General features: G+C 43.7%; 1 protein-coding gene across 1 annotated transcript in view; it reads left to right on the forward strand.

Annotated features, from left to right (window-relative positions):
• Positions 1 to 20733, forward strand: part of PRKCH (protein kinase C eta) — a 237969-nt gene that overhangs the window by 151342 nt on the left and 65894 nt on the right. Inside the window, exon 10 of the mRNA XM_069596762.1 lies at positions 17797 to 17951. Coding sequence (XP_069452863.1) covers positions 17797 to 17951 — 155 coding nt within the window. The remainder of the gene's footprint in view (positions 1 to 17796; positions 17952 to 20733) is intronic.

Genomic DNA, 20733 nt, shown 5'->3' on the forward strand with positions numbered 1-20733 from the left:
TAGATCAATTTACTCTCTACAGAGGTCCAAGAAAATGAGTCAGATCTTCTTTATAAAAACATAATATTATATCCTTTTTTTTTTTTTCCTGAGTTTGTAGACAGAATTCCTGTTTAGGGGCTGCTAACAGCTGTCAGCAGCTACACTGTGGCATTTGAGGGAACTGGGGCCCTGAGCTAAGAAGAGGAGGTGGAAATAAGGGATCTGTTGAATGTGAGCAGGAGTTAGCAGGCTGCCAGCTGTTGTGATGGGGCAGAGTTATCAGAGCGTGGGGCATCCAGGGAACAAAAGATTAGCTCAGGGAGCATATATTTAAAATGAGCTGGTTATGTTATAAAACAAGCAGTCCGTATAGTGCAGCGCTCATGTTTGGGCATTTAATCATTTCTGCTTTGCCAACAAGGCACTGAATGAGTGACATTTTATGAAGCTCATCATCGTCACTGTGGTCTTAAAGGGGTTCCTATCTGTGAGTCAGATTCCTGTCCTCTGTGTGCTGCATATAACTGGAATTTACAGACGGAGATAAAAGTTTTAAGAAACATTTCCCAATCAGTGTAGAAAAAAATGTTCTGGTAGCAATACAAGTGTGCTCTAGGGGAAAACAGACTTGCAGTTTTCTTTTGTTTGTTTTCCATGTATGGAAATGTCATTTCAGCTTAAGATAAAGATACAGCCTCCCATAGAGGCTGTCTGCAAAATTGTGTGGCCTCTACATATGAAAAGTAAACCCTAAAAATGAATTAAAGACTTAAATGTAAGGCTAGACACTATAAAGCTCTTAGAGAAAAACATAGGCAGAACACTTTTTAATATAAATTACAGCAAGATCTTTTTTGACCTACCTACTAGAGTAATGGAAATAAAAGCAAAAATAAACAAGTGGAATTTAATTAAGCTTAAAAGCTTTTGCACAGCAAAGGAAACCGTAAACAAGATGAAAAGACAACCCTTAGAATGGGAGAAAGATATTTGCAAATGAAGCAACTGACAAAGGATTAATCCCCCCAAAATATAGACAGCTCATGCAACTCAATATCAAAACAAACAACTCAACCCCAAAATGGACAGAAGACCTAAATAGACGTTTCTCCAAACACAGACATTTAGATGGTCAATAAACAGGTGAAAAGATGCTCAACACCCTTCTTATTAAAGAAATGCAACTCAAAACTACAGTGAGGTTTCATGTCACACTGGTCACAATGGCCATCATCAAAAACATCTACAAATAGTAAATGCTGGAGAGGGTGTCGAGGAAGGGGAACACTCTTACACTGTTGATGGGAATGTAAATTGATACGGTCACTATGGAGAACAGTATGGAGGTTCCTTAAAATAGAATTACCATATCACCTGGCAATCCCACTCCTTGGCATATACCCACAGAAAACCTTAATTCAAAAAGATTTATGTACCCCAGTGTTCACTGAAGCACTACTTCCAATAGCCAGGACATGAAAGCAACCTAAACGTCCATCAGTAGAAGAATGGAAAAAGAAGACGTGGTACATACATACACCAGGACATTACTAAGCCATAAAAGGAACAAGGTTGTGTCGTTTGCAGAGATGTAGATGGATTTAGAGACTGTCATACAGACTGAAGTAAGTTAGAAAAACAAGTACTGTATATTAATTCATATATATGGAATCTAGAAAAATGGTAAAGATGATCTTATTTGCAAAGCATAAATAGAGATGCAGACATAGAGAAAAAAATGTGTGGATACTAAGGGGAAGAGCAAGGGAGTGGGAGGAATTGGAGGATTGAGAATGATATATACACACTGCTATGTATAAAATAAATAACTAATGAGAACCTACTGTATAGCACAGGCGACTCTACTCAGCGCTCTGTGGTGACCCAAATGGGAAGGAAATTTTAAAAAAAGAGAGGGATTTATATATGTCTATGGCTGATTCACTTTGCTGTACAACAGAAACTGACACAGCAGTGTAAAGCAATTATACTTCAATTTAAAAAAAAGACAAGTAGATCCTAGCCACAAGAGACATTACCTGTTGATATGTTGAATGGTAATATTGAATGTATGTTGCATTTTTAATTCAATTTAGGAAATGTTTCCTGAATCAGGGACATTGTATGCTAGGGACTGAAAGCATAAAGAAGAATAAAATGTGGGCTTGTCCTCTGGTTGCTTTCAGTCAAGGATCACCCTATCCTAAATCGGTACTTTTCATCACTGTGTGATAGAAGATAGTCATAGCTTGGCCCTTGGGAAGGTTGGGAGGACCTTCCATGGCAGGGGCTATTCTGAGCTGGGTTTTGAGGATGAATAGGAATTGTATAGGAGATAAGGATCAAGACCATCCCCAAGGAAAAGAAATGCAGAAAGGCAAAATGGCTGTCTGAGGAGGCCATACAAATAGCTGTGAAAAGAAGAGAAGCGAAAATCAAATGAGAAAAGGAAAGATATAAGCATCTGAATGCAGAGTTCCAGAGAATAGCAAGGAGAGATAAGAAAGCCTTCCTCAGCGATCAGTGCAAAGAAATAGAGGGAAAAAACAGAATGGGAAAGACTAGAGATCTCTTCAAGAAAATTAGAGATACCAAGGGAAAATTTCATGCAAAGATGGGCTCGATAAAGGACAGAAATGGTATGGACCTAACAGAAGCAGAAGATATTAAGAAGAGGTGGCAAGAATACACAGAAGAACTGTATAAAAAAGAGCTTCACGACCCAGATAATCATGATGGTGTGATCACTCACCTAGAGCCAGACATCCTGGAATGTAAAGTCAAATGGGCCTTAGAAAGCATCACCACAAACAAAGCTAGTGGAGGTGATGGAATTCCAGTTGAGTTCTTTCCTGAAAGATGATGCTGTGAAAGTGCTGCACTCAATATGCCAGCAAATTTGAAAAACTCAGCAGTGGCCACATGGCTGGAAAAGGTCAATTTTCATTCCAATCCTAAAGAAAGGCAATGCCAAATAATGCTCTAACTACCGCACAATTGCACTTATCTCACATGCTAGTAAAGTAATGCTCAAAATTCTCCAAGCCAGGCTTTAACAGTACATGAACCATGAACTCCCAGATATTCAAGCTTTTAGAAAAGGCAGAGGAACCAGAGATCAAATTGCCAACATCCGCTGGATCATTGTGTCATGCGAGTGTATGTTCCTCGGTTCTTTGTCTCATCACAACAAAGATTTGGAGTGACGGACATTAGAGCCCTTGGCGCGTCACAGCTCTCGGGTCTTGGACAAACTGTGTTATAGCTCTTAGGCAAATCAGTGTTACAGCTCTATTTTATTTAGAAGATAGCAGGAGAATCCATCCTCGAAGCGTGAGGGCATGCCAACCCAAAGACTTGAAGAGAAGAGAATGGAGGAGCGTGTGGGAGAGAAAGAGAGAGGAAGAGAGAGAGAGAGAAAGAGCACATGCATGCGGGAGAGAGAGAGAGAGACAGAGAGCGCGCTTTGGCTCCTCCTTTTATATGTTTTCCTCCACCTGGGCCTGCCCTATGCAAATTGGGCTTAGCCAGGAGTGCTGTTTCTTCCACCTGAAGTCTTCAGTGTGGTCCTCGGACCTTCCTTTGACCTTCCTTGCTTTTTTTAGCCACCGCCATTTTGGACTCCTTTTCCCTATTCTACCTACCTAACAATTGAAAAAGCAAGAGAGTTCCAGAAAAACATCTATTTCTGCTTTATTGACTATGCCAAAGCCTTTGACTGTGTGAACCACAATAAACTGTGGAAAATTCTGAAAGAGATGGGAATACCAGACCACCTAACCTGCCTCTTGAGAAACCTATATGCAGGTCAGGAAGCAACAGTTAGAACTGGACATAGAACAACAGACTGGTTCCAAATAGGAAAAGGAGTACGTCAAGGCTGTATATGGTCCCCCTGCCTATTTAACTTCTATGCAGAGTACATCATGAGAAATGCTGGACTGGAAGAAACACAAGCTGGAATCAAGACTGCCGGGAGAAATATCAATAACCTCAGATATGCAGATGACACCACCCTTTTGGCAGAAAGTGAAGAGGAGCTAAAAAGCCTCTTGATGAAAGTGAAAGAGGAGAGTGAAAGAGTTGGCTTAAAGCTCAACATTCAGAAAACAAAGATCATGGCATCTGGTCCTATCACTTCATGGCAAATAGATGGGGAAACAGTGTCAGACTTTTTTTTTTTTTGGCTCCAAAATCACTGCAGATGGTGATTGAAGCCATGAAATTAAAAGATGCTTACTCCTTGGAAGGAAAGTTATGACCAACCTAGATAGCATATTCAAAAGCAGAGGTATCACTTTGCCAACATAGGTCTGTCTAGTCAAAGCTATGGTTTGTCCAGTAGTCATGTATGGACGTGAGAGTTGGACTATAAAGAAAGCTGAGCACCAAAGAATTGATGCTTTTGAACTGTGGTGTTGGAGAAGACTCTTGAGAGTCCCTTGGACTGCAAGGAGATCCAACCAGTCCGTTCTAAATGACATCAGTCTTGGGCGTTCACTGGAGGGACTGATGCTAAAGCTGAAACTCCAATACTTTGGCCACCTCATGTGAAGAGTTGACTTATTGGAAAAGACCCTGATGCTGGGAGGGATTGGGGGCAGGAGGAGAAGGGGACGACAGAGGATGAGATGGCTGGATGGCATCACTGACTCGATGGACATGAGTTTGAGTGAACTCCGGGATTTGGTGATGGACAGGGAGGCCTGGCATGCTGTGATTCATGGGGTCGCAAAGAGTCGGACACGACTGAGCGACTGAACTGAACTGAGGAGCCCTACAGGGACAGAAGGGGGATGGGTCTTGCAGATGGAGGTAACAGCCATGCAAAGACACAGAGGCTTAAAAGTGTATGATGTGGCCAGGAGCCCCCAAATAACTTGATGGCACAGGATTGAAGGAGAGGAAATGTGGGGAGGAAAGAAGACATCCTGTGCTGAAGAGTTTAGACTCTTCAGAGGTGAAAGCAACTGGCAGAGGATGTGAAGTCAGAGAGCAACCTAAGATCTGCGTTTGTGGAGGGCTTTAGGTGACTGTCTGCAGAGGAGACTGACAGGGGCAGCCCTGGTAAGGCCTTGAACCACTGGTCGGCAGAACCTTTCTGCTCCAAGGCAGCCGTCACAAGAGTAGAGTCAGGGAAACATGTAGGAGGTGGAATTGGTAGGACTTTTTAGAGTAAAAGATGAGAGGATTGGCTAGAGTTCTGACCCACTGGGAGCCTGGGGGAATGGAATACATGGGTTCACTTTACAGAAAACCCAGTGGTAAGATTAGACAGGAACCCAGATGGAAGATTAGATTTGCGTCATCAGTACCCTCCTAGTGGAGAAAGCGATGGCACCCCACTCCAGTACTCTTGCCTGGAAAATCCAGTGGACAGAGGAGCCTGGTAGGCTGCAGTCCATGGGGTCGCTAAGAGTCGGACACGACTGAGTGACTTCACTTTGACTTTTCACTTTCGTGCATTGGAGAAGGAAATGGCAACCCACTCCAGTATTCTTGCCTAGAAAATCCTAGGGACGGGGGAGCCCGGTGGGCTGCCTTCTATGGGGTCTCACAGAGTCGGACACGTCTGAAGTGACTTAGCAGCAGCAGCAGCAGCAGTACCCTCCTAGAATAGTACCGGTATCAGTTCAGTTGCTCAGTCATGTCTGACTCTTTGCAACCCCGTGGACTGCAGTACACCAGGCTTCCCTATCCATCACCAACTCCTGGAGTTTACTCAGACTCATGCCCATTGATTCGGTGATGCCATCCAACCACCTCATCCTCTGTCATCCCCTTCTCCTCCTGCCCTCAATCTTTTCCAGCATCAGGGTCTTTTCAAATGAGTCAGTTCTTCACATCAGGTGGCCAAAGTATTGGAGTTTCAGCTTCAGCATCAGTCCTTCCAATGAATATTCAGGACTGATTTCCTTTAGGATTGACTGGTTTGATCTCCTTGCAGTCCAAGGAACTCTCAAGAGTCTTCTCCAACACCACAGTTTGAAAGCATCAATTATTCTGCACTCAGCTTTCTTTATAGTCCAACTCTCACATCCATACATGACTACTGGAAAAACCATAGCTTTGACTAGACAAATTTTTGTTGGCAAAATAATGTCTCTGCATTTTAATATGCTATCTAGGTTTGTCATAACTTTTCTTCCAAGGAGCAAGCATCTTTTAATTTCATGGCTGTAGTCACCATCTGCAGTGATATTGGAGCCCACAAAAATAAATACTCTGTTTCCATTGTTTTTCCATCGATTTGCCTTGAAGTGATGGGACTGGATCCCATGACCTTAGTTTTCTGAATGTTGAGTTTTAAGCCAACTTTTTCACTCTCCTCTTTCACTTTCATCAAGAGGCTCTTTAGTTCTTCTTGGCATAGCAAAAACTGTAACTTTAAATGTTTCTATAGGTGTTTATAGAAGGAGAAGAGAGGAGAGTGAAAGTGAAAGTCACTCAGTCGTGTCTGACTCTCTGCGACCCCATGGACTGTCCATAGAATTCTCCAGGCCAGAATACTGGAGTGGGTAGCCTTTCCCTTCTCCAGCCAGGGATCGAACCCAGGTCTCCTACATGGCAGGCAGATTCTTTACCAGCTGAGCCACAAGGAAAGCCCAAGAATACTGGAGTGGGTATCCTATCCCTTCTCCAGGGGATCTTCCCAACCCAGGAATTGAACCGGGGTCTCCTGCAATGCAAGTGGATTCTTTACCAACTGAGCTATTAGGGAAGCCCTAAATTAGAAATTTCTAAGTGGGGGAAAAAAGAAGAATCAGAAGGAAGAGGTTTTGTAGGAGGAGGCATCAAGTGCCATGATGAAGTCAGTTCATCAAAGGATTCAAAGCTATCCATTGAATCTGGGATGTGATTGTTGGTACTGCTGTCTTAGTTACCGTTCTCATCCTTGGGGTTTGAAGGGCACTTCTGAACTTTATTTCACCAGCTGAAGCTTCTTGACAAAGTCAACACAATATCCTCTCCCCAGGGTAAACCTTTTTTATCTACTTCTGATTACTTTGTCCCTCATCTTATTATAGCTATGCTTCTTTACTTGGGTCTCAAGAGACCCAGGTTCAATTCCTGGGTTGGGAAGATCCCCTGGAGAAGGGAATGGTCACTCACTCCAGTATTCTTGCCTAGAGAATTCCATGGACAGAAGAACCTGGTGGGCTACAGGACATGGTGTTGCAAAGAGCCAGACACAACTGAGCAACTAACACACACACACACACATACACACACACCCACACCCACACCCATATACACTAAGGTCTGTATCTTTCTTCCTCAGTGGACCATGGAGATCTGTATTTTGCTCAATTGAAAAAAATGTCGAGAGATTGTAGGGGGGGTTAGGGGATTTTATTCCCCAGTCTGAGGGCCAGAGAAGAACAATCTTGTGGCTGCACTGGAAAAATCAGACTCAAAATAGCATATGGAAGGCACATTCCAGACAGAAACTGCAGCACATAAAGCAGAGGAAGGAAGAGCCTCTCAGCCAGTGGATTCCCAGGCATCTTCTCAAGGCAGGCATGGATATTCTTGGCCAGATTCAATACCTCCCTAACTGGGAAAAATGTTTAATCAAACAGCTGTAACCCAGAATCTCTTCCTAGAAGGCAGACATGTCTAACTGATCCACAAATCAAAGGGAGAGATGAAATCTTCTTTAAAAAGTTGCAGAGTTTCAGAATCTCTGTTGTGAAAAGGATCTAAATAAGTGAAATGGTGTAATGGCATTTTTAATGTTTATTTTATCACCCTATACAAACTAAATGCATAAGTGTCTTCAATAGCCTTGCTCCTATTTGACGCTGAAACCAAAATCTTTGTGCAAAATGATGATTTAAAGAAATCCTATTCTGTATACTTTTAAGTGACCCAAACTTTTTTAAAAAGTGACTAATCAGAAACCCAGTGCTCTGTGACAACCTAAAGGGGTAGGGTGGGGTGGGAGATGGGAGGGAGGTTCAAGAGGTATACATACATATACCTAGGGCTGATTCATGTTGATATCTGGCAGAAACCAACATGATATCATAAAGCAATTATCCTCCAATTAATAAATAAATTTAAGCAAGCCAAAAAAAAGTAAATAATCACCTAAGACAGTGGTCCCTAACCTTTTTGGCACTAGAGACTGATTTCATGGAAGACAGTTTTTCCACGGACCGGGCTAGGAGGAATAGTTTCAAAATTATTCAAATATATTACATTTATTGTGCACTTTATTCCTTATCTAATGCTGCTGCTGATCTGACTGGAGGTATCAGTGGCCTAGAGTCTGGGGACTCCTGACCTAAGATTTCTTCTTTGGGAATCTACATTCAGAATTAAAACACCATGTCCAGTTAGTAATCATCTGCTGTCAGAGATGCTTGTTTTTCCAAGCTAATAAATCTGATCTTTATCATAGTACAGTGACTAGATTATTAATACTATGTTCTCTTATTCAGATCAACTTAAGCAGAAGTCTAGCTATTGTAGCATTTCATAGAAATAGCATCGGGAATACTATGTAACTGTTAAAAAATCACCGTTTTGATGACTAAGTGCATGAGGAAATATTTGTAATACAAGTGAAAAAGAAGGGGTAGGTTTTTGTTTTCTCCCTTTCTGTTATTTTTCTGTTCTTTCGCATGCTGTGGAGTATTAAGTATAATTAGGACCTAAGGGGGAAACCAAACATAGTTAAAATTAATTTGTAAATATCTTATGTGCTCTAAAATCTGTAATTCTTTGGATGCTAAAAGCCATAAATAATTTTGTTTCTCCTCTTATTTAGACTTCTATCTCTGGGTGTCAGGATTATAGCTATTTTATTTTCTCCTCAATTTTCCATGTATTTACTTTGTAATTACATTTGAATGAAGAACATGTAATTACTTTTATAAACAGAAAAGCCAAAGCTTTATAAATAAAGGGAGATGAAGTGGCGTCAAGCAGACCTAACTTCTCTTGAACTCTTCCACCAACTATTTTAACTGTGGGCAAGGCACTTTACTTCTTTGCGCTTGACTCCCACACAATGGCCTATAAAACTAGTCTTTGGCAGTTTGTTCCAGCTTTTCTGATATTCTGGTTTAAATCTTATCAGGAAGCAAAGACAGCCTCCTGCTATGTTAGTTCCTTGGGTTTGTTAACCCTTAGCATGGTCCAGGCACCAGGGGCGGTGGTACTGGAGATATATCATTTGGCATCCAGGCTCTGGCTTGAAAGGTTGAAGGTTTTCCAGAGAAAACAAGACCAAGTGCAGAAAGCCAGAACAGCCAGTTCAGTGATACTGGGGAAGATATGTGTGGAGCAGAGGCGCAAAGGAGACTCCACCAGAAAGGGAGGGCTTGAGTACCAACTTCACTATATCCCCTATCATATGTTTGCAACTTATTTATGCTTTAAGAAATATCCCGGCCCAGATGCTTCATAGGGTGTTGAACTGCAGGTTTGATTGCCAGACATTTCTCTCATCTGGTATGTATGCCAGCAAGCCTTGTCGAGTTACATTACAAGAGAAGACCATAATGTGTTCAGTTTACCAGGAGAACACTTTTTGGAAAGAACTGTGTGTCTCTCCAGGTTTCAAATGCAAGCTCCTTGGGGCTTGTTATATTGGAGACATATTTTATCTTCCCAAACGTGTCTGAGCTCAGACAGGATGTATCATGCCTGTGGGCTTAACAGAAGACTTGCTGGGTGATTGAATTAACTTCTCATCTCTTCTGGGCTACACAAAATGGTAAATTAAAAAAAAAAAAAAAACAAACCAAAAACAAAAACGAAGAAGCGATTTGCTTCCCTCCTTGTTTCTTGCTGGAAGCCTTTGTAATTGTTCTTGATGTGGTTAAGTTCAAGTGGTTTCCAGTTCAGGCATGGTGCAATCAGATTTCCTCACCAGGGTGCTTTTCCACTGTCACCTCTTTGACGTCAGTAGCTGTTCCTGTTGATCTGAACTCCCTATTCACCCTGTAGATGACTTCGTCAGAGAAAAATCATAAAGCAGGAGGCACTTACAAGAAATGCAGCACAATGCTGTCTATTCCTGGAGGTTTCCTTTCGCTTGTTCACAGCTGGTCAGTTTGATACCAGATTGATATGTTACTTATTTAGAAGTAATTTCAAAGTAGTTCTTAGAATTTGGATGAATAAGTATAGATGTGGCTCCCAGCCTAACATTATCTTCAAACAATAACTAAATTAGTCTTTAACTTTAAATGTTGTTTCTATTCCTGGAGTTATTTCCAAAAGGTAACCTATATCCTCACTATAAATACATGTTTTGGTGAAATTTACATGTGTCAATGGCAGTGACTATGGGTTCTTGCTTTAAACAGAAAAATCTTTCTCAATCTGTTTATGAGAACAAATGAACTCCATCAAAGGGGAGAATAGCCACTGTAAGAAGTCCTGTAAAGTTTGCAGTTCATGGGGGAGCACATTTGCCTTGCAATAATAATTGTGATTATAATAAAGCTCTTAAAATAGTATGAATTGTCATCTAACATTAGAAAAATGAAAAAATTTGTTGGAGAGGAAACTTTGGTTAATGTGACTTGGCTTACCAAATCTAGTTTCGTGACCCCTTGTTCAATAGTCAGGTCAGAGAAAGATAAGTCCTCCTTTCAGGTCAAGGCCATGACCATGCAGTATTAGGAAGTGCTCCTGCATTCCAGCAGCTGCCCTGGGCTCCTCCTGACTCCTTGAACCCTCGAGAATCCTGTCCTGAACTGAGGATCAGGGAGCTGCTGCGGTAGCATTTCAGCTGCTATTTCGTTCCCGTGTACTTGCCAGGCCGAGTGCTCTGTTGTGAGCACCATCTCTGCGTCCACAGCAGGTGGTTCTCTAGTCTGCAACCCCCATCCCAGGGGCCAGAGCCCCAGGAGCAGAGAGCCAGCGTGGCTGCAGCCTGGGGGAGGTGGTGATGAGGAAGAAGATATCAATAGTACTACTACTAATGGTTGCTTCCCAAGTGGCTCAGATGGTAAAGAATCTGCCTACAATGCAGGAGACCCAGGTTCAATCTCTGGGTAAGGAAGATCCCTTGGAGAAGGGCTTGGCACCCCACTCTAGTATTTTTGCCTGGAGAATCCCATGGACAGACAAGCCTGGCAGGCTACAGTTCTTGGGGTCACACAGAGCCGGACATGACTGAGTGACTAATACTCACTAATAGCTGGTAACTTTTATCCAGCACTTACTATGTGCCATGTACTGATTGAAATTCTAAGCTTAAATCATTTCATCCTCCAGTACCTGTGAGTTCAATCATCTGATTGTCCCCATTTTGCAGATGAGAGTTTTGAGGAAGAGAAAATAGAGCAGAGCAGGAACTGCTTTGGTATCTCGGGCTCCCTGGCTCCAGAACCCATGGTCCTGACCGTACTGTGCTTCCCTTTAGCTACACCAGGGACTTCAGTGCTGGGCACAAGGTCTTCCAGCTGTAACTTTGATCCTCTTTGTGGTATGTAGTAATAACAATAGTATCTATTTGTTGGGAATACTGTTGTGGGTCTGGTCCCATGCCAAGCACTTGGCTTCTGGTTAAATCTTCACACAATCAGTGTAATTAGAGATGTTATTACCCCAGATTTAGAAATCAGGAAACCTCCTGCCCCTTAAAATTTGGTGAATGTTTCAGTTAAAATTTTACTGGTAGAAAAAAAAATAGGAAAATACTAAACCAGGGTCATTCAAAAAGGGAGATGTGAAAACAGGGATTCAGAGGTACAGCGGTATCTCATGGAACCCCAGGGCACATACGCCAGGTCTCTCCAGAGACCGGAAGCTGGAAGGGCGTGAGGGACCCAGACAGTTTCCTTCTCAGGCATCATGCTGTCTGTCTCTGCCCTCGTCCTTCCCCTTCATCTGCCCATCCAGGCTTTTACCGCTGTGATACACCAAGACTTTTCATGGGTTCACGTCACAAAGGCAGAAGCCTCCGCTCCCTAGTTCGTGTTTCCTCAGGTCCTGTGCACAGCACAGCCTACTTGAACACCCGCCCATCTCATTTCCAATTTTCTGAGAAGGGGACTGGGGTGGGGCGGAATGCAGTGTGTCCAGCACTTACCTGTGTGACTGCGCCAGGACAGGTCTCAGAAAGGGCTCAATGAGCTGAGCTGACACCTCTGAAGGTACCTGGCGTGCTGACCCTAAGGCCTCTCATCCTCGGCCCCTGCTCTGTCTAGAGTCACCCTCCGTGGGTAGGGTCACCTTGCCGCAGGTACCATAGCACTTTTATCTGGATGGGTAGGGCTTTTTTTGGTTGCACTGGGTCATCTTTGCTGCACGTGGGCCTTGTCTAGTGGCGCGTGGGGACTACTCTTGGTTGTGGTGCATGGACTTCTCACTGCGTGGCTTATTTTGGTGCGGAGCACAGGCTCTAGGGCTTCAGTAGTTGCAGCACCTAGACTCAGCAAGTTGCGGCGTATGGGCTGGGTAGTTGTGGCACACAGCCTTAGTTGTCCTGCAGCATGTGGGATCTTCCCAGACCAGGGATCAGACCCATGTTCCCGCATTGGCAGGCCAACTGTTATCCATTTTACCACCAGGGAAGTCCTAAACAGGTGTTTTGTCTCTAGCTTTTCCTCGTGGATTGCACATCAGTTCTACCTCCTAAAGAACTGTCCTTATGAGGGGCTTTAGGGAATGCACACTGCTTATACTGACAGTCACTTTCAGGTCACAGGATATTTTTATCCCCTGTGGCCTGGGGAAGTAGCAGCCCGGGACTGACAGTAGCCCAGACAGACCTGGCCCAGCCTGCAGCGGGTCAATGGAAGCAGGCAGGTGATGACAGAAATTCTATTATTAACCAGGCACCAGCTCCTTGGCCTCCTGTAACTCACATGGGCTGGGCTGCGCTAAGCTGGGCTAGGCTGCATGGGACAAAGGGATTTCTGAGTTGCTTTTATTCCTCCATAATAATGACTTGTGTTTGTGGTTGGTTGAACCAGAGACAAAAGAGAGGAGCAAGGGACAGACAAAGGGCTGGGTCACTGGCTTTAGAACTGAGGTTCAACTAGTCTGCGGGACCTTTAATCTGCTGCTATGCACACTGGGGCAAGATTTCCCTTCAAGGAGCCAGAGGCTGTGCAGGTGTCCAGGCTCAGTGTCTAGGAAATTGGATTTTAGAAAAACTGGAATGCTGTCTATACAGGCTTACATACAGAAGCAGCCGTCTGCCCTCCCTGCCCACGGTGGGATTTGGAAGCTCTTCCGTGCCCCAGAAATGACTCATGGCAGCCTTAATCCACCCTGCCATGCAGTGAGGGCCTCCCTAAATGCATGGATCCCAGCAGACGCTTCTTCTGGTAGCTTCCCCTTTGGGTTTGTTCAGCGTGACTTCGTGTTTGTGAAGTCACCAGCAAGACTTGGTCTTAAGCACCACAGATCGTGGAGTAGTTGGAGAAGGAAATGGCAACTCACTCCAGTGTTCTTGCCTGGAGAATCCCAGGGACAGGGGAGCCTGGTGGGCTGCCGTCTATGGGGTTGCACAGAGTCGGACACGACTGAAGCGACTTAGTGGTAGTAGTAGTAGTATCATGGAGTAGTAGGCAGATGGTGATCTTCTTCCTCGTTGCTTGATCTCTGCCTTTAAAGGGCACTTGCTTAACATGAAAGGTTTCTAGCTTGATGGCATTCATTCTGTAGGAGTAGAATTCACCCAGAGTCGCTGGTTTTTGTAGCTGATGTTTTATTTGTGGCAGGTTCCAACACTTCCTGGAGTCTTTTTCAAGCCAAGCCCTTGAAAAAGCATAGTTGCCACATGTTCTAGCCCAGACACTGGGCCTGTAATTATGACCAAAACCTGTAGTGAGGGATCCTGTGTATTCCTAGGTCTAGGACCCTCTTTTCAGCTATGGGTAACCTAGGGAAAGGGTGAAGGGGTGCTTCCTAACTAGCCTTGGCTTTTTGTACCAGCACTTGATCATGAAAGCTGCATGTGTTAGAATGAGGTCCCCACTCAGCACCCTCAGTGCTTGCGGAGTGTCCCCCTTCACAGTCACCGCACCCTGCCTCACACCTGACACTCCCGCTGTTCACTCACCTTGAATCCTGCCCTGTCCATCCCCACTCCAATCTGACTTGTGCTTCCTCAGCCTTCAAGGCTAGTGAAATTGGTTCCTCCTAGTTTTCCCCAAAGCCCGCCCCAGCCTCCAGGCTGCTTCCGCGTCCCCAGTCTGTGTCCCATGACGCCCCCTGTGCCCATGTACTGCGCTTAGCACACTGGGCTGTTGTGCTCCTGAGAGCAGGCCTGGGTTCTCCTTCATCTCATGCTACTCAGTCCCCACCAGCCCAAAATGTCTCTCTGAAAGACTCAGTAGACTCCATACAGCCCATACCAGAACTCAGACCCCATACACCCAGTGGAGCACTGGGACTCAAGTCAGAGGCTATTGAGTCTCTCTCTGGATGTGATTGCAACTAGCCTGATGGCCTGGTTACATCAGGCATCAGAATGGCTGTTAAGGGAGAAGGTGGTTACTAGGGGCCTTAATAATGAACAACCGGGAATGTAAAGACCCTTCTTTCTGTTGACTTCCTAATCCCACCTCCTATTGACTGAATACCTACTCTGAGACAGTCCTTTCCAGTGTCCCACCTTTCATATGAAAATCAGAGAAAATGGAGGAAGCCGTGAGTGAATTTGGTTTGTTTCTAATTATGAGTAATAGTCATCATAGAAATCTTCAACGATATGGAAAAATATAGAAAACAGATAAATGTCATCCGAGATTTCACAGTTGAAAGCAACTCGTCATATGTAAGCATTCTTTTTTTCATCTTTTCTGTGCATGTCTGCATCTCTGGCTATAACTGAAATCATTCTGTACATTCATGTGTATGATTTTTTTTTTTCTGATGTAAAACATCTTCACCATTACAGCTGCCAGCAGCGGCAACCCCTACTGTTTATTGCACGCTTTTTAGAAGCCCCACCTGAGGACATGTTTAATGAAAACTTATTGCTGAGGATGGCTTCTCACTCACCCCCAGCTAATGATGAGTGAATCTTCTTTGCTAAAAGCTAGAGATTTTTGTCATTTATCTCCACCTCTGCAAAAGAAATTGTGGAGAAATTGCTGCCAAATGTTAACTGTCTCTGCAGCAGACATTTTAAAAAAATAGAGTGAACAGAATTGTATGTAAACAGAAGGTCTCTTCACAACAAACACATTTTGTTAGCTGATAAACATGCTTTTATTTTTCTACCTTGTGACCTTATTGTAGGTCTTTGGTAAGATGGGCCATTACTTTTTGTTAAAGCGTCATTGTGTCTCAGCTGGCTTGTTTTCCCTTCCTGCTTGCTCAGAGAGTCATGTGTCGCCCAAGGGCTATGAGCTGTACCCTCTGTTCTAGGTGGTGCCAGACAGAAGGTTAGAATTAAACTCTGGGTGAAAAGCAACCCCTGCTTTCTCGGTTCTAAAGTTTATGACCTTTTCCTGTGCATCCCAGGTGTGCATGCCTCCCAGGACCCCCTGCATTATCTGAGAATCTGCCTCTAGGGCAGGTGGTGGGACTAAGATGAGAAGCGCGACCAAGGCAGGAAGGCAGTATTTCCTTCCCCAGATCTGGAATGTAGCCCAGAGTCTGGCTTTTCAGACTTGAAGTTATGAGGATTGTTTTGGGGGCAAGCTAGAAAGGGATACAATTTCCCTTGGAACGCCCTCATCTTTTTGATGCCTGCTGTCCTCAACACTTGTGCTAACTTCACTGATGTCCACAGCCTACAGAGTAGCCACTTACCTACTGACCCAGTTCCAGTAACAAGGCATTTTGAGCTATTGGAATTCACGTGGCTGCCAGACACAGCCATGAAAAGGTGGACAGGCCAGTTAACAAAAATGTATCAGATGTACCTTCTTGCTGAGGCCTGGATCCTCATCCAGGCCCCCGAGGCCCCTCCAAATGAACACAGCAGGGGCATAATAACGTCCATGTGGCTGTAGCTCTTAGACCTGTCTCTATCACAGGCTCACCCTCCGCCCCACCCACTGCTAACCTGTTCCTTCCACACGAGCCTGCCCCATACAAGAAATAGGGGGCCGTATTACTCACCCAAGCTCATCCTGCCCAACTTGGCCTCTCCCCTGGCCAGTCACTCCCACTCAGTTGAAGGCCTCTAGCTTAGTCAGATGACTGTATTTTTAGTTTTCTGTTGGCTTGTATTGGCCAGCCTGGAGAGTTATTCTACCGATGTTTGGTGTTTGGTTTTGTGTGTGTGAATCTTGGTATTGCATTTTTACTCCTCAAGTGTTGCTTCTCCTTAGCAGAAAGAGATGTTTCATAGACCCAGAAGATTTTTTTTTCCTTCTAATTAAGGTCTGTCTTAAACTGAGAATAAGAGGTCATTAGTTGTAGTGTCTTCCAATGGAGAAGAGCCTGATTAAACCCATGATGGATAAGGAGGTGAATAGGAGCACACACAATCTCTGCCCTCTATCTACTGTTCAGCTGTGACTGTATGGCAGCCCCTGGCAGAGATGGGAGCACTTGAAACCACAAATAAAAATGCTTCCGGGTACATATACATATCCTTTGTGAATTGGTAAAATACCAGGTTCCTTACAAAACAACCTCCTACCCCCTAAAAAGATGACCAGTGGCCCTGATGGCACTCATTCTGAAGGTCTTGGCTCACGCATCACTTGCTCAGAGTGACCTTCCCAGCCCCACAAGCAGATGATATGATGTCATTGCTTCCCCCACTTTTCCTTCACAGCATTTACCAGAATTTGAAAATTTACCTGGTTATATGACTTTGTGTTTTCATTTTAAAGTAATGTGTATCTCCCACAGCAGATGCTCTGTGGATAGAGACTGTGTTTTATGCCTCTCGTACTCTTTGTTGGGTTCCCTAATCCAGCACTTGGTTAACCTGGGACTACATACATGCTAATGAGAGGGAGCAAGCAAGTCCTTTGATCTCAGAGGTTCCCAAAGCAAAATGTTTTACCCTGTTCCTTTTGGAGACACCACTTTTCACTGGGGACCTGTACACTTTTTCCATTAAGCAATGTTACTTTCCACAACACGTTATTCGTAACACTTGTACAGTACTTAGTACACCAACTGCATCAATGACTCTTAAGAGCCTATTTAACCTGCTGGGTTAGGGTTTTATTCCAGATGGAGACAGCATCTCACTTGACTTTAAGTTCCCTTTTCTGATTCAGGAACCTTCTGATGGGCTAAATGGAATTCCTACCATCCAGGCAACTCTGAGGCTCTCATTAGACTGTTGTCTGGCTGATTGGTCAAAAATGTTTTCCTTTTTCTCTGATTATTCTCTGCCCAGGTGTGGGGACCTATGGAATGTCTCTTACTTGCTGTGAATGACCCTGCACGTTCTGGACAAAAAAAGAGTGCACCTTTTGATTATGTTGCTCTCTTTCAACTTATGAAACTCAATGATTTTGGTAGAGATAGTGACATCATTCTCACCTTACTAATGCTGAACATCCAAAAAAAAAAATTAAAGATTACATGGTGTTTAAGATGCAGAATTAGAACCAAAAAGCTTCTGACACCTTTTCTACTTTTTACTTAATGCAGAAATTCAAGGTTTTGTGGAATTCTTTAAAAGAGATCCAAGTGTTACTATCACCACCTACCACCCACCCCCACCCCAACCCCCACCATCCCAAGGATCTAATCCATCAGGCCGTCCTGCTTTGCCCTGAGCCGCTGTCAGGATGTTCCACTGAGCACCTCCATTTAACAACCTCTTCTCCCCACACTGCAGTCCCAGATCATATGATGCTGACTGGTCTCTAGGCTGATGGCTATACCACATTTGATCCTTTTTTGTGTGTTTGTATCCAGGATCGTCTGTTTTTTGTGATGGAGTTTGTGAATGGGGGCGACTTGATGTTTCACATTCAGAAGTCACGGCGTTTTGATGAAGCACGGGCTCGTTTCTATGCTGCAGAGATCATTTCAGCGCTTATGTTCCTACATGACAAAGGAATCATCTATAGGTGAGTTCTGGTTGCTGGTAACCCCTCTCAAATGAACCTCTCATCCCTGGTTCATTTCCCTGATTCAGCTTATCCTTCCAGTTCTCATGATGAACAGTTGAACTCTTTGAAATTCATGAAGTTTTGCGTGTCCTTTAGAATAAATGAATAATACAATGATAAACACTGCCTGCAGACTAAAGCTTGTGCCTGTGTGGTATTTGTAAAATAGGCTTAAGAGTCTCGAAAGGACACTGTTCATAAATTTGTTCAGCTGGGGTTTTCAAGTGGCTGAACTTGCTGGTCTCTTCTGTTTTAACCTTGGGAGTGATTCATTCCATCTTCAGAATCTATGCCTAAACTGCAGAGCATGAATACCTCTTGCCCTAAATGGCTGTGATAAGAATCATGGTCAGGAGCCAAGAGGTGACCTGTTGACGAGTAGGGTCCTGCTCGATGATGTCTGTCATGTGAAGTCCCCTCCTAAATCTTGTTTGATTTCATTTCATGACACATAAGTCTTTATTGTAATATATCATATGTTAAATGGGCTTGAAATCTGGTTAATGTTGTTAGATCTCAGAGCAGATAAAAGTAACCTTACTCAGACACAAAGCTGAGTATGGTGGAAAATGTAATAGTGAGTGTTAGGTAATTTTCATCCTCAAGTTTTCCTTGTGTCCCATTGTCAAAGTCTTTCTACCCTTTACATCACATTGTAACTTAGTTGCCACATATGCCTCATTATTTTTCCCTCTTGAGAAGCAATTGTTTCTTTCCTTTGAGAAAAATTCTCTCTCAGGTGCATTCAGGTAAAGAATTTCCTGATTGAAATTTGCCATTTATTAGCTTTGCTGTTCCTTTGTGAGCTGATGACAGTATGGATATCATTATTAAAGTGTGAGAGAGCTTTAAAAACTAAATATTCTTAAGTACCCTGAGAGGAAAAAAATAGGCAAAGAGAAGTGAGATCAGTAAAGAATGCAGCAGGACTGGTCCATGGTGCCAGAAAGAAGTGGAAAAACGAGATCGAGCAGGCTTGGTGCAAAAATGTCTTCTAGTAAATTCGCAGTGCAGAGCCATGGAAGCTCAAGTGGACACAGTGCTCTGTCACAGCCCCAGCTGTGAGGTAGCAGAGTGGGGAGCTGGCAGGATAGCCAGCAGCGGGGTCGTCCCTTGAAGGTAACCAGGAATCTCCACTCACTCCTAAGTCATGAGACGGCCACAGGTTACTCTGTGGATGCTCTGTGCTTCCTTGACCCGGCCATGCTGTTGTCCTGGCGGCTCCAGCAGGGCACGTCTCCTGTCTCAGCCTTGAGCCCAGTGCATGATTGTTGGTGGTTGCTGACACAGTCCCTGATGCTGGAGGGGGTTCTAGGTCCTTCCTGGTGGTGGTGTGGGACTCTGGACTGTGTGATCTGTTTGTTTTCCTCTCCATGGCTGGTCTACCCACCTCTGGTCTGCTGACCCCAAGGAAAGCCTTCCCCACATTTAATTTTTAAGAATAACCACTTTCCTGTTTGACAACGGCTTGTGTTGTTAATTTTGAAACAAAACAAAACAAATGGAAACAAAAGCTAAATGGAGTACTTGTTACAGGCCCAGTACTTGACCGGCATTTCTTTCTTAATCCTCCTAATAATAAATTATATAACACTAGTGTTATCCATGCTACTTAGATGAATTACTGATCTTCAAAAGGCTTAATAACCAGACTATTAACTGGTAGTGGAGCCAGAATTCAAATGATGTTTTTAACCACTGAGCTACACTGTCTCCTCTGGAGAGATTTAAAGGCTTAGAGTACAACTGTAAAGTAAATTTTCAAGTAAACCCCTTGAAGAGTGGACTGCTTACTCCCTCTTTGGTGATAGAGTGACTTTGATTTGTGAAAATGAGGCAGAATGGGTATCTTGGTTCATTCAGGCTGCTGTAACAAAATAGCACAGATTAGGTGGCTTATAAACAATGGACATTTATTTTTCACGGTGGAGTCTGGAAATCCAAGATCAGAGCACCAGCATGGTCATGTTTGATGGAGACCCTCTTTCTGGTTCCTAGCTGGTGCCTTCTTGCTGTGACCTCATATGGTAAAGGAGGCCAGGGATCTCTCTGGAGCCACTTTTATAAGGCACTAACCCTGTTCATCAGGGTCCCATCCTCATGACCTGAGCACCCCTGAAAGGTCCTACCTACTAATACTATCAACTTTGAGAATTAAGATTTCAACATATAATGTGGGGAAGGGAAGATACAAATATTCAGACCAGTAAGGGGGAAAAACACTTGAATACTTAAATATTCTGGCTTTTCATAGGACTGCATAGCCTTCATGCAAGGCACATGCTTCATCTGCCTCTCCATCTCCTTGTTTCATTTGTTTGAAATGTGGAGGATGGACAGTGTAACCTGATGTGGTTTCTGGTGAAGCAGTATCAGCCCACATCTTGAGAAATTTTATTTCAGTTCTTGGTCTTGCAGTTTAAATCTGAGAATTTAATGTACTCTTTGACTTGAATTCCACATGCAGTCTCTAACTGATATGCTTGACTTCGAAGGGAGCACATTAATTAGGATAGATTCCAATGCTATTTTTATCCTGTGGATTTATTTCATTGGATAATTTAATTCCATTCAGGGTATTGGCCTGAAAGCAGAGTCTTAAGGATAAGCCTTTGGATGCCAAGTCCCTGGAATCCACACACAGCGAAGGGCACATTTGGATCCCAGGGGTATGAATTTGATGCAGAGAGCACAGGAGGAGAGTTGGACAGCCTCGTGTATGATACATGTCCTGGGATGG

This window comes from Ovis canadensis, chromosome 7, assembly GCF_042477335.2.
Source record: "Ovis canadensis isolate MfBH-ARS-UI-01 breed Bighorn chromosome 7, ARS-UI_OviCan_v2, whole genome shotgun sequence".
In the NCBI taxonomy this organism is placed as follows: Eukaryota; Metazoa; Chordata; class Mammalia; order Artiodactyla; family Bovidae; genus Ovis; species Ovis canadensis.